The 17,172-nt window shown below is 34.3% G+C and overlaps 3 protein-coding genes across 4 annotated transcripts; 1 reads left to right on the top strand and 2 right to left on the bottom strand.

Moving 5' to 3' along the window:
- Positions 1 to 427: 427 nt before the first annotated feature.
- LOC125478069 (glutaredoxin-C11-like) lies at positions 428 to 1,292 on the bottom strand. The gene has a single exon (XM_048585825.1). The coding sequence runs from the start codon at positions 1,140 to 1,142 to the stop codon at positions 834 to 836; it is 309 nt and encodes a 102-aa protein (XP_048441782.1). The 5' UTR covers positions 1,143 to 1,292; the 3' UTR covers positions 428 to 833.
- Positions 1,293 to 3,437: 2,145 nt separating this feature from the next.
- Positions 3,438 to 4,261, bottom strand: LOC103967384 (glutaredoxin-C11). The gene has a single exon (XM_009380633.3). The coding sequence runs from the start codon at positions 4,038 to 4,040 to the stop codon at positions 3,732 to 3,734; it is 309 nt and encodes a 102-aa protein (XP_009378908.1). The 5' UTR covers positions 4,041 to 4,261; the 3' UTR covers positions 3,438 to 3,731.
- A 5,133-nt stretch (positions 4,262 to 9,394) lies between these two features.
- Positions 9,395 to 11,477, top strand: LOC125467909 (OVARIAN TUMOR DOMAIN-containing deubiquitinating enzyme 5-like). 2 transcript variants are annotated; one of them, XM_048585867.1, is made up of 3 exons: positions 9,395 to 9,548; positions 9,961 to 10,062; positions 10,442 to 11,477. In XM_048585867.1, exons 2-3 carry the CDS (start codon positions 9,971 to 9,973, stop codon positions 11,307 to 11,309), a joined length of 960 nt encoding a protein of 319 aa, XP_048441824.1. In that variant the 5' UTR covers positions 9,395 to 9,548; positions 9,961 to 9,970; the 3' UTR covers positions 11,310 to 11,477. The 2 variants fall into 2 exon arrangements, with proteins under 2 accessions (XP_048441824.1, XP_048441825.1); XM_048585868.1 differs by having other exon boundaries at positions 9,416 to 9,544.
- The last annotated feature ends 5,695 nt before the right edge of the window (positions 11,478 to 17,172 follow it).

Genomic DNA, 17,172 nt, shown 5'->3' with positions numbered 1-17,172 from the left:
AGTCTTTCTAGCATTATTCTAACAATATTATTGATCAAATATATATTCAGAAACCTTGATGATAATAAAAAGTGATCTACTTTGTTAGACCTTATTCTATATTGCAATATATATAGCTTTGCATGGAACAATCTTTCTTGAACACTCACAAATAGATGAAAAACGCTCTGCAGTTTATAGTTTTATTGGACAACCCAACTTTTCATTCCCAACCTAAGTGGCATTCTCACTTCTACAAGATTTTTGTTATTTTTGGTTTTATGCAATGATGTCGGGTACATATCACTGGCCGCCCAAGTCAACAATAAAATTTGAAATAATAAGCATTTACCAATTAAAACTGCTATTGACACTCCAAAACAGAAATAATCATATTGCAATACGTCTTCTTAAAGAAGAAAATTAAGGCAAGAAGGGTGCATTATGACTATATATTTTGTAGTGCAAAAAGTGGTTCTCTTTCAAATTTTATATAAGTCAATGGTCGCAGTTCGATCCATTGCTGATTTGGCAGATAGGGAAATATAAAGCAGTACGCAATTACTTATAATAATAATTAGTAGAAGATGCTTATATAGAGAACACTTTCAGAACTCTCCAGGATACTTTTCATATGATCTGACTTCAATTCATATATACATATAGAAAGTAGCCAGGAAAGTTAAATTACATACAGAGTAGAAGAAAGAAAATTAAACCTCAATACTCATTTTCTTTAAGCATGGTGTTGCGATTCTTTTTACTGGATCTAATTAACAAAACATTATAGCATAGCAAGCTTAAGCTTCCAGTGTGATAATATGTAGCTACTAGCTAGCTGAAACCCTAGCTAGCTAGAACCAGATTGCTTGTGCATCCTTCAGCATTTTCTTTAGAGATCCATCCACATGGTAGGATATGATATCTTTCGACGAGCCAACATATTTCCCACCTATGAACACAGCAGGAAGAGCAGGATTGCATCCGAGGTTTCTCAATGCACACTCCATGTCCCTCCCATTGGCGCATCGGTCGAGCTCGTGAATCGCCGGACTTGCACCGAGCTCGTAGAAAAGCGTCTTTACGCTGTGGCATATACAGCAGGAGCTCTTTGTGAAGATCACAGCAGCCTTCTCTGAAGCCAACTCTCTCACATTCTCCATTACTAAAAACAAAAGCAGTTTTCTTAGAGAACAAGTAATGCAGTTGAGTTACTAGATATGATGAAAACCCTAAAGCAGATAGATAGTTAAGATCTGTGGAGCTTGGGGGTAGACTTTGAGGTTCAACGGCCTGGCTATTTATAAAGGATGTGGGGGAGGATTTGTTTAATCTAGAGGAAAGGAGAAACAATTTAAGAACCGGAAAAATGGATAAGAAAGAGAAAGCAGCTTTAAGATATTTGGATTGGATAAGAAAAATGCCCCTTTGTGATGATTTGCATGATGGTGACTCCATTATAATCATACCGATATTATCATCAGTTCTGTTTTTCACAGAATTTCTCGATGTCAAAATATATATTTAATATTATCAATTCTGACATGAGATTTTTGTATTCTTCAACCAAACTACTAGGTGCTATAAACAAATTGCATGTAGCATATATTTTATCACACAATAAATCATAATTCAGATCTCCTGGAATGTCGTACGATGGATAGGGTTTGACACTTTAAGTAAGAACCACAGACATATGTATAAATATTAAAGTTATTAACCCACAAACATACTTTCGGTCCTCGTTGATAGCATCAAGATATACCAATATATGTTAATATTAGCTTTTATATAATAAACATGGACTCTTTAGGGAAGAGGGGGACAACAAGAATGAACTTTATCAATAATCAAATACATTATATTCACTCATAAAGTACATGTTGAGAATGAATCTTACATTAATGGGAAGAGGAGCCTTGGATAGACTTATAATTAAATAACTACTCCGCCACATTGCCAATTGGTTTTATGATAAAACTCAACTTTCTTCAATCAAGCCGGAAAATTTATATAGTATTTATTGGATGCGTGCCTTGACATTGTACATTATGTTATACTTAAATAAAAGTAGGCATTGGCATTCATAGAGATCCATATTTTTATTCCCTTATTGGTAAGTAAGTACTCAATTATGATTTTTTTTCGTATGAAGGATAGGGATTAAAAACAATAGTCTATAACTCAAGTGGATAACCTGCATCTGAGTTATGTTCGACTCCCCTTGTTCCGATATTGTTTCACTGTATGCATCAATTTGCTAATTGTTCGGATTGCATCGCATGTTCTGTGCTTTGTTCTTTGTGAATATGGTAGCTAGTGTGATGTACGTGGCTGATGCGGGGAAAGATAGAGTTTATCCAATTGAATTCCACGTTGTTCATATGGTTTTGGGACTTACAATATTGTCGACTGAATAACTAATCTATGTATAGGACTGATCTTCAAAGATTATGATCTATATATTTTTGGTTTATACTAACTGATATGCGGTGGTGTTGTAATATATTCGTTTATATCTATAACTCAGTCAGGATAATGCTTGCATTTTTTTCTTTCGGTGATGAACTCATTTCCCACTTGCAAATAAAAGTATCTTTATCGTAAAAATTCATAATCGGAATCGTTCAATCTTAAATCTTCATTTGAAGATCATTCGTTTGACTCGATGATCGTTTAGTCATTAAAATGTATCAAATAAATCAACGGTTCATCATGAATATGCTACTTGGTACCTACACCATTTACTTATTTGATACATTTGAATGACTAAACGATTATCGATTCGAATGCTTTTTTGTATGGATGATTTTCAAATGAAGATTAAGAGATTGAATATTCTGATTAGGAAATTTTTACGTTGAAGATACATTATTTGCAATTTCATTCAATAACGCATGTGCATACATGCTATTTATCACGTTCTATAGTATCAGAAACTTGATATTTTATTATGAAAAACTATTATTCGTATGTTAATTGTTAATAAGCGTTCGACGTATACTTAAGTTTAGTATAGTTAACTCAAACAATGTGTTCTACGTATTACATTTAAGTTTGAATCTCTCTACTTCAATTCAATTTAGTGTAATCATCATTTTGTTTATAAAAATTATTAAAAAATAAAATAAAAAGGAATAACCTCTCTAGCCCTGCAAAAGTCATCCCAAAAATTCCAAACGAAAACAGAATTTTATTTCAACAGGGCTGACCTTTGGGAATATATATATGCATCTTCGTGATTGTTCAGCATGATCTTCTATATGCTGGAAATTTTAGAATAAGGCACATGTCTTCATATATTAATCCCACCCAATACAAGAATAAAGCCATCAATTCATGATGACGATGATGCACGCCATTAGCAATTCAGCATTGTCCCCATCAATCAACATACGTGATGATAACATTGATCAATAATTATTAGTATATAAAAAAAAGTTCAGGGTTCGATCCATTTTCTCCTCTGTAACAAAATAAAAATGAAAATAAATACTGTAGAAGAGATGTGTAGACGGCGAAATTTTCAGAACTCTCCGGGATCCTTTTCATATGATCTGACTTCATTTCATATATATAGAACGTAGCCAGGGAAGTTACATACAAAGTAAAAGAAAAAGGGAAACTTAAACCTCAATACTCATTTTCTTTAAGCAACGGCATTGGGATTCTTTTCTGCGTATACTACTAGACTAATTAACAGGTCATAGATTAATCTTTTTGTGTGATAATATAATTAAGCTACTAGCTAGCTAGAACCAGATGGCCTTTGCATCTTTGAGCATTTGTTTTAGAGATCCATCGACATGGTAGGATATGATATCTTTTGAGGAGCCAACATATTTTCCACCTATGAACACCGCAGGGAGAGCAGGATTGCAGCCGAGGTTCCTCAATGCCCACTCCATGTCCCTACCATTGGCGTATCGGTCGAGCTCATGAATAGCGGGGCTTGCGCCAAGCTCGTAGAAAAGCGTCTTCACGCTGTGGCATATGCAGCATGAGCTCTTTGTGAAGATCACAGCAGCCTTCTCTGAAGCCAACTGTTTCACAGTCTCCATTAGTACTAATAATTGGTTTCCTTAGAGAACAAGTAATGCAGGTGAGCTACTGGAAATGATGATAGCCCTAAAGAAGAAAGCTAAGTAAGAATTGTGAGGCTTGGGGATGGTGGACTTTGGGTTCATCTGCCTGGGTATTTATATGAATGTGGGGGAGGATTGTTTAATCTAGAAACAGTTGACCAGAAAATGGATAAGAAGGAGAAAGCACCTTTAAGATATTTGGATTGGATAAGAAAATGCCCCCTTTGATGATTTGCATGGTGACTTGTTAAGATTTTAGAAAGACGAAGTAGCAATTCACTTCTAATCATACTAATATTTTTCTTCATCTTACATCTTACGGCAATGCACGCAAATATAGGAATTTTATCACAAAAGCATCAGCTCATTAGACCCAATTTGTCAACTTTGCAACCCGAAATTCTTATATTCTTCAACCGACCCTACAATATGCTATAAAAAATTATATTGTATATAATATATATATATATATATAATCACACAGTAATTATAATTTAGAACTCCTAGAATGTCCGTACGATGAATAGGGTCTAAAAAACTTGCAATAAGAACCATAGACATATATATATATATATATATATGTATGTATATACATATATTAACCCACCAACACACTTTCGGTCCTGGTTGATAGCATCAGTGCATCAAGATACAGTACTGTAATATTAATAATAATATAAAGTATTTATATATGGTAGAAATTAACTCCTTAGAGAAAAGGGAGACAACAAGCATGAACTTTATCAATAATTAAACATGGATGAGGATCTTTTTTGGATTCTTTGTAGAAATTCGGAAATCAATCAATCATATATGTTTATTGTGTATTGTGCGGTCAGTTTTTGTTAAGTACTATTTATATTCAATTTAAAAAAAAAATTCAAAATAATTTCTAACTGCACAATGTATAATAAACGGACATGATTGATTGATCATCCGGATCCCCACAAAGAGAATCCGAAGAGGATCTTATTCCATTAAACACAACATATTCACCAAGTAGGGAACCCATCTTTTTTGCAAAGTCAGAGATCACTAGATAGGAATTTAGTCCATGTATAATGAGAGAATTTTACATATTTGATATATTTTCCCGGACACCTTGACACTGTATACGCGGCTAAATTCTTCAGCCAACGTGGCAATATGCCAATATGGCATGCATAACGATAACACCACTATCATAATAAACGAAAATGAAATCCATCATTTTTAATCCCTTATTGACTAAGGAATCCAACTCTTGATTTTCTTCATGTAGAATATATAGAGACATAAAACGATACTGATGAATATAAGAGAATTCTAACTACAGTGATTAACTTAATTTCTTTTTGCTAATCAGTAATTACCAAAGTAATGTGTTCGACTATGTTGAGAATAACTCTCACATAAATGAGATGACCTTACATGTACTTATAAGTTAGCTTACTTTCCATACTGTCAATTAGTTTTATGGTGGATACCTAACTTCTTCATAATTACAAAGCACGTAAAAAAACGTGTTGAGAATAAATCTCACATTAATAAGAATGAATATCCAACTCCTTCACCCCCTTTCCCATATCGCTCGACTGCATGCATGCATCTGTTTCGGTTCTTTTGTGATTATGGTAGTGTCCATGTACATGGCTGATGTGGAAGAAAAGAGTTTATCCAATAGAATTCCACTTTGTTCGAATGGTCCCTTCATGAAATTCAAGGAATATTTAGGGCTGGGGAGTTGTCGACTGAGTAACTAACTTACTTGACCGACTTTCAAAAATTATGATTTATGTTTAAGATTTATAACTGTTGTAGTGATATGCAAGCATTTCCCTATTTGTTAATGTTGAATTTTTATTCGTTTATATTCAATAATGTATGTACACATGTCATTTATCACGTCCAATAATACAAATAATATTAAAAAAAATTGTTATTAGCATTTCAAAAATCTCATTTGGCACTCCAAATTTTCTATAATTAAAAAGAAAAATACACTTGTGAGAAGTGTAGAATGAAATTTTGAAGTGTTGATTACAGTTTCCTAAAAAAAAGTGAAACTAAACTCCGAACCTCGATTTTGTTTTGATAGATTATTACTCCTCTGTTATGTGTTAGTAAGTCAACTGCCCTAGCACTGCAGTCTCATCCTAATGCCAAGAGAAAAAATCTTTCATTTGAGGGTTGAAATATGAGTTGAGATCCTCACCAAATCTCTGTGTTTAAAGACGACGGATTTGAAAATAAGAACCGTTAAAAAGATAGAAATTTGAACAGTTTTCAAGAATTAATTTTTGTGTGAAGTAAGCAAGTAGAATAAGCTAATAAAAACTAAATCCAAATTTTTGAATCTATCGACTTCAAATACAAAGATCTAAAGAGGATTTCAATTTCTCAAATATTACGTTGGGAATAGATGCATCTCCATGCTTGTTCTGCATTCGAAAGAACCCTGATATTAAAACCTGCGAATATGACACGTATCTCCTCGATCCATATGCATACAACAATAAAGATAAAAAAAATAAAGCCACATTCATGATCATGATTCATGATGCATGACATTAGCAATTCAGCATTGAACACAGACGAGGATCCTCTCTGATCCTTTTTGTGGGGATTTAATCAATCATGTCCGTTTATTGTACATCGTACGGTCAGTTTTTGTTAAGTAATATTTATATTCAATTTTAAATAAAAAATTTAAAATAATTTATAACCGCATGATGTACAATAAACGGATACAATTGATTGATCTTCCGAATTCCCACAAATAGAATCCTCAAGGGATCCTATTCCAATGTTAAACACAACATATTCAACAAGTAGGGAACCATCTTTTTTGCAATTATTTTGCAAAGTCAGAGATCACTAGATAGGAATTCAGGCCATATATAACTAGATAATTTTACATATTTAATATATTTTCCCGGACATCTTAACACTGTGTATGCTGCTAAATTCTTCAACGAACGTAGCAATATGCCAATATGGCATGCATAACAATAACACCACTATCATAGTAAATAAAAATGAAATTTACTATTTTTAATCCTTATTGACAAAGGAACCTAACTCTTGATTTTAAGAAACCCAACTCTTGATTTTCTTCCTGCAGAATATATAAAAAGGTAAAACAATACTGATGGATATAAGAGAATTCTAACTACAGTGATTAACTTAATTTTTTTTGTTAATCAGTAATTACCAAAGTAATGTGTTCGACTATGTTGAGAATGAATCTCACATATATGAGATGACCTTGCATATGCTTATAAGTTTAGCTACTTTTCATATTGTCAATTGGTTTTATGATAGATACCTAACTTCTTTATAGTTACAAAGTACGTAAAAAAACGTATTGAGAATAAATTCCACATTGATAAAAATGAATATCCAACTCCTTCACCCCTTTTCCCATATTGCTCGATTGCATGCATGCATCAGTTTCGGTTCTTTTGTGATTATGGTAGTGTCCATGTACGTGGCTGATGTGGAAGAAAAGAGTTTATCCAATAGAATTCCACTTTGTTCGAATGGTCCCTTCATGAAATTCAAGGAATATTTAGAGCTAGGGAGTTGTCGACTGAGAGACTAACTTACATGACCGACCTTCAAAAATTATGACTTAGGTTTAGGATTTATACCTGTTGTACTGATATGAAAGCATTTCCCTATTTATTAATCTTCAATTTTTATTCGTTTATATTCAATAATGCATTTATGCATGTATTTATCACGAATAAAATAATAAAAAAATTGTTATTAGAACTTTAAAATTTCATTTGGCATTCCAAATTTTTTATAATTAGAAGAAAAAAAATATACTTATGAGAAATGTAAAATGAAAATTTTAAAATGCTAATAACAGTTCCTAAAAAAAAGTAAAACTGAATTCCAAACCTCGATTTTGTTTTGATAGATATTATTCCTCTGTTACGTGTTAGTAAGTCAACTGCCCTAGCACTGCAGTCTCATTCCAATGCCAATAGAAAAAATCTTTCATTTGAGGGTTGAAATATGAGTTGAGATCCTCGTCAGATCTGTGTTTGAAATTGATTGATTAGGAAATTTGAACCGTTTAAAAGAGAAATATTTGAATAATTTAAGAATTTGATTTTGTATAAAGTAAACTAGTAGAATGAATAAATAGAAGTCACATCCAAATTTTTGAATCCATGGGTTTCAAACACAAAGTTGTATAGAGAATCTCAATTTCTAAAATATGACGTTGGGAATAGATGCATCTTCATGATTGTTCTGCATTGGAAAGAGCCCTGATATTAAAATCTGCGAATATGACACGTATCTCCTCCATATGCATCCAAGAATAAAGATTAAAAAAAAACCACATGCATGGTCATGCTTCATGATGCATGACATTAGCAATTCAGCATTGTCCTCATCAATCAACATGCACGATGGCACCACTGACAAAGGCATTTAAATTTGGAGGCAGATTCTCTGCCTTCCCATTTTTCATGTCCTCTTATTTTGTGTGGTCATGATTAAGTCCCGTCAATATATATTTTTTTATAGAGATAATAAGACAAAAATAAATAGTAATATAAATGTTCACGTGACTTAACCGTGACCACACAAATATGAGAGCACGAGAAGTGAAAGGGCAAAGAATCTACCTCCTTTAAATTTAGGATTCGATGGGGCTAGCATTGGTGGAGAAATTCTTGAGTTCGTGGTGAACACGTGATTGTTCGGTTGGCCCTTAGTGACAGATTCATTAGGGGCTAGCGTGGTCAGTTTGGCCTGAAAAATGATTGAGGAGTGCCTTAGACGACTTGTTGGTCGTCTAGGTAGTAATCGATTTGTGCACATAAGAATCTCGGTAGTGCCTTTGTTTGCGTTGATGTCGACATATATGGACATACTTTCTTGATCTATGTCGCTCAAGAGTTGTCTGCATCTATCAACAGCCATGCAACATGGCTCTGCAGACGATTATACCCACCAAGTGTTTGATAAAATATGAATATTGCTATTTTTAAGTATAATCGGACAAATGACGTGATCCATATATTGAACCCAAGAATAATAATGGACGCAACAACCCTGGTTGCCATCTTTTCATCTTGTTTACTTGTAAGTTTTATTGGGTACACATTGTATACTGTTTTTGGGCAACCCTCTCAACAACTAATAGATCATTCGAAGAACACGGGGACTAGTTGAAGTACGGATCCTCCCTTGGTGGAAGGTTTTGGATTTAGGTTGGTTGGGTTGGGCCGGCGATCGGATTCAAAATTTATAAAAGCAAGTAGTAAAGCCCATTTGACTGTATATGGAGAGGTGTATTAGGCCCAATAGCTTGTAGAGAGCTTATTCTATTTGAATAAGCAATCCCCAATTATCCGTGGCTCTCCTCAATTAGGGCTTTTGCGGATAGTAGAGTGAAATGAAGGGTTAGGGCTTTTGCCGTGACAAGCTTCAGAGGGCTTAGCTTGCGATCGCCGTCGACGGCAAAGGAGGACTCTCAGGCAGGTTGATTTCGTTCTACCCATCAGCTGAATAAAACTGGGAATTTGAAGTTCATAGTCCTAGCATAATATTCAAGCACCCAAACTGTTGATTCAAATTATCTGAAACAAAAAACAGAGTCTGAATGTTGGGTTTTTTTTTCAAAGAATGTTGAATTTCAAATCTTAATATTGGATTATCTCAATTGGGATTATTATGTTGTACTTTTGTTTATGGTAGAATTATTCATTGGACTTTAATGAAGATCCTTGTATAATTTGGTGTTATTTTTTGTGATTTGATTTGGTGTTGTATTGAATTATTTCTTAGTTTCTGCTTTGATTTTAGATGTTGGGTCAGGCTGGGATTTGGTAAAGATTCAAACATTGCGATTTTCGTGATGGATGATTTTATAATTTGTCGAAGTTGATTTCAGGGTTGTTTCAATGGAGGATGCACAAGAAGTATCTGATACAATGTCAGACAAAGCTTCTGAGAATACACAGGAAACTCGTGACGAAATGCTTTCTAGGCACAGGTGATTTTCTCATCAAGTCTGCGTTATCGGTTCTTCTGTTTTAGATTTTCTTATGATGTTGTATTTGGCTGGCGGTTCCATTGGTAAAGCAAGTGAGATTAGTTCTTAAATCTATACGGTACATTTGTAATCAAACACACTTGTGGTCGTCTAATATGCACACTTGTCTTCAAGATATTTGAATTGGTGCGGTGGTATTTGTTTCGATCATGACATGCATAAAGCGTTTTCATGCTCTCCCAGAAGTGGTTGAGAATAAGAATGTGGATTTGTTGTAGTTTCATTGAGGCTGGTGCCTTAAAACTGTTAGTCTACTTTGTTAACTTTCCCATAAATCATTCATGTCATTCCCCCATTGACGACATGTTTGTTTATACAGGAAAGAGATATCAAAACTTCAGGACAAGGAAACTGAAATGAAAAAGGCAGCTGCCAAAGGGAGCAAGGCTGAACAAAAAGCTAAGAAAAAGCAGGTGGAGGAAGAGATTACTCGGCTTTCTGCTAATCTTAAAGAAAAACATGCTGCAGAACTTGTTTCGTTAGGCTATAGTGCTAGTAATGGGAATGAGAAAAGTAAACTTGACACTTTAGTGAAGGCCATAGCTGGTGTTTCTGTCACCAGTCAACCTGAGCAGGCAAAGCCCAGCAAGAGTTCGAAGAGGCGAGAGAAGAGGGCTCAGCAAGATGCAGCCAGGGAGCAAAGAATTCAAGAAGAGCAGAGCAACTTAGTAAGTGATCGAATGATTGAGGGTGAAAAACTAGAGAAAAAGCTCGAACCCTTTGGCTTGACCATTAATGAAATAAAGCCTGATGGCCATTGCCTCTACCGAGCTATCCAGGATCAGCTGACCCACCTTTCCGGAGGTTCATCACCTTACACGTACCAACAGCTTCGAGAAATGGTAGCTGCTTATATGAGGAAGCATGCATCTGATTTTCTCCCTTTTTTCTTGTCGGAGAATCCAGCAGATGGAGATTCTGACGAGTCACTTGCAGAGAGGTTTGAGAACTACTGTAAAGAAGTGGAGTCAACTGCAGCATGGGGAGGACAGCTAGAGCTCGGTGCTTTAACTCACTGCCTTAAAAAGCCTATCAAGATATACTCAGGATCCTTCCCTGATGTGGAGATGGGGAAGGAGTACAAATCCGATAGCGGTACAGGTTCTTCCGATTCGAGTATTATGTTGTCATACCATAAGCATGCATTTGGGCTTGGTGAGCACTATAATTCCGTGGTTCGAATATGATCAAATTGCCGAGAACCCGGACACACACCCTTGGCTTGCTGATCTGGTTTGTAATTTGTGGTGTGGAAAAGCACGTTTTGCTCCTTCTTGTCCAGTTAGTTTTGTTTGTGAGATCGATTGGGATGTCTTGATCTAGATTTATTATTGAATAGTTTTGTTTGTGCGCTATTAGCATTCAGTCGCTTCTTCTCTTCAGTACGTCGAAAAGATTGAAAGACTTCTTTTGTAAGAAGCACTTTTTATTATAACCACAGGAAATCATCTCTAGTGTTACTCTATATAGAAATAGCCTTCATGTAAGCTTGAGCCCATCGTAAATAGAAATAAACTCCACATTTTAATAAAGTTACAATTTTCCTTAAAAAAAATAATAATAATAACGTTATTATTTAGGTCTCGTTTTAATAAACTTGCCTCGACGTTAGTAATAAATCAAAATTAATTGTCAACAAAGACCTTTAACATAACTCGTTTACGTATCTTCCAAGCCATTATATACTTGCACTTGCTATTTGAGACTAGGTGTTTCTACAATGGGATGGGCAAAATACTCATGGGTTTGAGTAACTGCGGTTACTCGTCTATTTAAAGTTTACGGTTACGGTTATAGGTAACCGTTTAGACGAACAAACGGTTATGGGTATAACCGTTTATCCGTGAAATTTCAATGGACGGTTATGGGTATTACCCACGGTTATAACAAGTATCTATCGGTTATGGATATTATCCGTGGTTATAACGAGTATCTATTTACCCATTTAATATATATATGTGTATATATATATATATATATGTACCCTCGGAAAGAAAATAGAAGATATTGTGTACCATTGCGATGCGACATTGACAATCATCAGGACCTTTCCTTTGTAGGTGCTAAGATCTCAGAAAGAAAATAGAAGATATTGTGTACCATTGCGATGCGACATTGACGATCAAGAAAGATATTGTGTACCACTGCGATGTGACGTTGACGATCAAGACCTTCCCCTTGCAGGTGCTAAGATATATATATATTAGAGAGGAGAAGGACTAAGGATCGCTTTTGTTTGCCTTTTTTTTTTTTTTTTTTTTTTCTTTTCGATAACTAAGTGTACAATGTAAATCTTCTGTGACCACTTACCTCTATTGGATTCATGCTAATTGGTGTCGGTGTTCCTAAATGGATACTAATTCAATTTATACATTTCTTTTGTAGGCCTCTTTTGGTGACAACGAGTCGATGAGACTTTGTGATTGAATGCTAAAACATTAATGTTCGAAAGTGTTTAGTTTTGGAATATTTTGGAGCTTGGAATCATCTAGTATTCAAGATAATGACGACTTTTTATTTTTAGAAGCTTTACTTTGTAGTCGTATGGATTATAATTAAAGACTTGCTTGGGTGTAGTAAAAAAATATTGTTCGTAAACTATTATTTCAATTATTGGAATTGTATGAGGACTTAAATGATTAAAATAGGGAAATGCATGCTAAAATGTACCTATAACGATATTTAATTGTCAGAAAAAGAAAATTATGACAAAATTTTCTTTTGTAATTTTCAAGTTGTTAAAAAAAAAACATGTAGACAGGTGAAAAAGGGGTAAATGGGTAAAAAAAGATAAACGGGTTAAAAAACGGCTAAATGGTTATGGTTAAATGGGTAAACAGTTATGGTTAAATGGATACACGGTTATGTGTATAATTAACCGTTTATAAACTGATATGGGTATGAATATAATCGTTTATGCAATTACCCAACGGGTAAACAGTTGTGCAGATATGAACATAAATGGTTATGGGTAAATAACCATGGTTACCCGTCCGCCATTACCTTTACCCATCCCTATTCTACATTCACACTTTGATTCGGGAGCTACATCGTGAATATTGTGCAAAGGGGAAAGGGTGGTTGAATGATGAAACTATACTCCAGTAACGCGAAGGTAGTAATGTCTTACGATCTGAATATCCCCGCAGAGACGTCGACAGCTGACCTTTGCAAATGGAGAGAGAATATAAGGGGGGGACCCTAATCTCCTAAAACCACTCATAAAGGAATCAAAATTAATTGTCAACAAAGACCTTTAACGTGACTCATTTACCTATCTTCCAAGCCACTATATACATGCACTTGCTATTTGAGACTAGGTGTTTCTTTTGTCCTATTGTTACCTCTCGAAAATTGACATGTTCCGTTATAAATGTAGCATTTTGTATTCATAGAACTTTCATTAAGTATAACTAAGTTAAGAAGTAAATTTTTTAAGTACACCTCTATTAAGTAATAACCTACTTATGTAGAACTCTTCATTAAAAATCTAAGTGCTTTCTAGAAAGCTCTTGAAAGTGCATCTTGAATGAACACATAGCAAGTGCTTCTTCAGATAACAATTCTATGACCCATTTATGTTTTAAAGTTTTTTTTCTCAAAAGTAGTTGGAAGTGTAATCTTTCGTCATAAAACCCTTTTATCTCTTAAGAAGCAATTCCAACATTTGTTTCTTTATACCAATAAGTTTGCTTGCAAGTACAGCCACATCAAGCTCAAAGTCTCCTTCCTCCTATTCTAAGCTAATAGTGAAAGAAGAAAACACACAATATTTCATAGGAAATAATTTTCACACATTATTTTCCCTTCCATGCATGTTTTCTTTATTTCTAACCTTCAAATAAATAAAAATTTTAATAAACATAAATAAATAAATGAATAAAAATGTGCAGAACGAGAAAAATAATGTCAAAGAAATTATTTCCCAATCTACATATAGCATATGCAAAGTTAAAGCCAATGACCGCCGCCGCCCCCACACGCCAACCCGCCACCCCCATTAAAAAAAAAAAAAAAAAAAAGACCTCCTTAAAAGTCCAAACCTTGATGCGAGAAGCCTTATATGGAAACATCATTCCTTTTTGGATTAGTAAATATCCTCTTTAAAGAAAGTAGATCGAGTTGCAATTTGCAAAGGCAGAATACTACTTTAAACAAGTAGCACTCTTTAATATTTCTTTACTCCTTCGGGGATGCTAAACTACCGGCACCCACATTTATTAAATGAGTAATAGGAAGATTAACTTTTTAAACTAAATTTTATAAATTTTAGGATATGGTTGTTAACGATTGAATTATTATTTAAGTTAATTAATGTGTTTATTTCATATTGGTAATACGTTATATAGTTTGCAATTTTGATCTAAAAAATTAATTTGTCTAGCATTACTCTTGTTAAATTATAGACATCCCCATGCAATGCATTCACTCCTTTTATTGTATAAAAACTCGAAATATCTATGTTTATATCATGACTTAACCAAGTGCTAAAGAATATTGTCTGCCCACTTGCATTTCCACATTTGATGACAGTATGAGCTGAGATCATTTTCGTGATGTGGGGAATATACACCAAATCCTTTTTTTGGGTTTTGTCAACCGTACCAAATCGGTGCAACTACTTGCAAAAACAATCCACTTATAGTGAGAGAGCTTTTGAGAAAGCAATCTCATTTGGAACCTCATGCATGCTAATCAAACGGTCCCAAGGAGATTGAAATCACATTTACATAATCGGCATGAGATTCCATTTGAACGAGCATTCCTACCAATACTCCATTTGGAGGGGTAGATCTTGTTGATTAACTTGGTTCAGCAGTCGTTCCAGGTCTAGCACTAACATCAGTAGCACTACTATGAGTTGATTAAGCGAATGTTGCACCAGTTGACCAGATCGAGATCAAAATCCATACCAACTTCTTCTGCATTGGATCTAACATGAGCATCTAAGGCAGCTTTAAGGTAGGTAAGGGAGAAAAAGGATCTCAAATACATGGATTTGACAAACTTGAATTCTATTAAATACATGTTTTGTTGTAAAGAATAAAATAAATAGACAGAAATGATGATTTAAAAAAATTTTAATCGTTAAATTGATAAAATCAAATAACAACAACTTAACGACATTATTGATTAAATATTAATAAGGGGCGTTTTTGTCACATCCCGGCCCGGATGGGATCACTTTCCGGACCTGACTCCACCGTAGCACGATATTGTTCGCTTTGGGCCCCCAGTATACCCTCGCGGTTTTGTTTCTGGGAACTCACACGAGAACTTCCTAGTGCGTCACCCATCATGGGAGTGCTCTCGCGCACTACTCGCTTAACTTCGGAGTTCTGATGAACTCCGAAACCAGTGAGCTCCCAAAAGGCCTCGTGCTAGGTAGGGATGAGAATATACATATAAGGATCACTCCCCTGGGTGATGTGTGATGTCATAATCCACCCCCCTTAGGGGCCCGACGTCCTCGTCGACACACACGTGGTCAGGATTAGGCTCTGATACCAAATTGTCACATCCCGACCCGGGTGGGACCACTTCCTGGGCCCGACTCCACCGTAGCACGATATTGTCCGCTTTGGGCCCCCAACACACCCTCACGGTTTTGTTTCTGAGAACTCATACAAGAACTTCCCAGTGGGTCACCCATCATGGAAGTGCTTTCACACGCTACTCGCTTAACTTCGGAGTTCTAATGCCAGTGAGCTCCCAAAAAGCCTCGTACTAGGTAGGGATGAGAATATACATATAAGGATCACTCCCCTGGGCGATGTGGGATGTCACAGTTTTGATATAAGCGCCTCGTTTTTTAATTTTTTAGACTAAACATACACTCATTTTGAAAATTTGATCAAGCATTTTCCTAAAATTTTGCTTATTAATTTCAGTTTTTCACATAAGTTTATTTTGTTTAGAATTTTAGTTTTTCACGACTTTTCCTAGACATTTCGTTTTCTTTTTTATTTTTTCTTTTCCTCTTATCCCTATATTTATGCATTTATTATCCATCTCTATGCATTTTTTTATTGATTTTTTTTTTTTTGTGAATATAGTAGAATATTTATGAAAAAAATTGTCAGATTTTATTATTTAGAAGACCCAACACATAATAAAGATTTGTTTGATTATATAGCTACATCTAGTTACCTATAATATGGACACATTTAGTTTTATAGTGGATTTGATTTTTTGTATTTCTCGGTACATTTGGAATGTAAATGTACCAAAAAGGTTATCAGATAGAGACATTTGGTTTTGTGGTACATTTGTGATTTTTTGTTCATTTGGTCTTTTGGTACATTTGGAATCTAAACGTACCAAAAGAGTTACCTGACAATGGGCACATTTGATTTATCTGTACATTTGAAATCTAAACGTACCAAAATGGTTACATTTAGTTTTATGGTACATTTGAATTTTTGGTACATTTGGTTTCTTGGTACATTTAAAATCTAAATGTACCAAAAGTCGATGCTTTTGTTCTCAAATGTACCATAAGTTTTAAGTATATTTTTTATATATCTATACGTGAAAAAATATATATTGAAGACTTTTTATTGAGACATTTTTAATAGAAAGAGAGGTTTTTTTTTTTAAATACTGATAATAAGATAATGAGGAATTAGTTAATTAATGTTTTGTTTTATTTTATTAAAAAAATGTCATTTAATGTATAGAAGGGGATTGACGAAATTAAATTCCTATATTGTAGGCAATTAGTTGCTAAGTTACCTTATGCCTCCATATAAATGCATTTAAATTAATGACATGGAAATTAAACAAATAGAAAATTCTTGAGGTGGCAATTGATCAAAGCACCTTAATTAAATCTTTAAAAGGGATGAATGTTTAATCTAACAGCTATAGAAAAGATGTAGGGCATCCTAATTTTCCCTATTAATAACATACTGACAAAATCTCTAAAAAAAAAAAAAAAAAAAAAAATTAGTAATTAAAATTTGTATTTTCATTATTCAGCCAATTTCCAAAAGAAATAAACCATTTAAATCTTTGATAGGCTAGCAAAGTTGGATATGAAATGAAATA

Source organism: the organism of the source record quoted next, unplaced genomic scaffold (assembly GCF_019419815.1).
Source record: "Pyrus x bretschneideri cultivar Hongxiangsu unplaced genomic scaffold, Pyrus_bretschneideri_v1 Contig23, whole genome shotgun sequence".
In the NCBI taxonomy this organism is placed as follows: Eukaryota; Viridiplantae; Streptophyta; class Magnoliopsida; order Rosales; family Rosaceae; genus Pyrus; species Pyrus x bretschneideri.
Note: the sequence above shows the minus strand (reverse complement) of the source record. Positions and strands in the feature narration are given on the sequence as shown.

Coding starts and splice junctions, on each gene's coding strand:
- LOC125478069 (XM_048585825.1), bottom strand. CDS start 1,142: ATGGAGAATGTGAGAGAGTTGGCTTCAGAGAAGGCTGCTGTGATCTTC.
- LOC103967384 (XM_009380633.3), bottom strand. CDS start 4,040: ATGGAGACTGTGAAACAGTTGGCTTCAGAGAAGGCTGCTGTGATCTTC.
- LOC125467909 (XM_048585867.1), top strand. CDS start 9,971: ATGGAGGATGCACAAGAAGTATCTGATACAATGTCAGACAAAGCTTCT. Junction 10,063..10,441: donor GAAATGCTTTCTAGGCACAG/GTGATTTTCTCA, acceptor TTGTTTATACAG/GAAAGAGATATCAAAACTTC.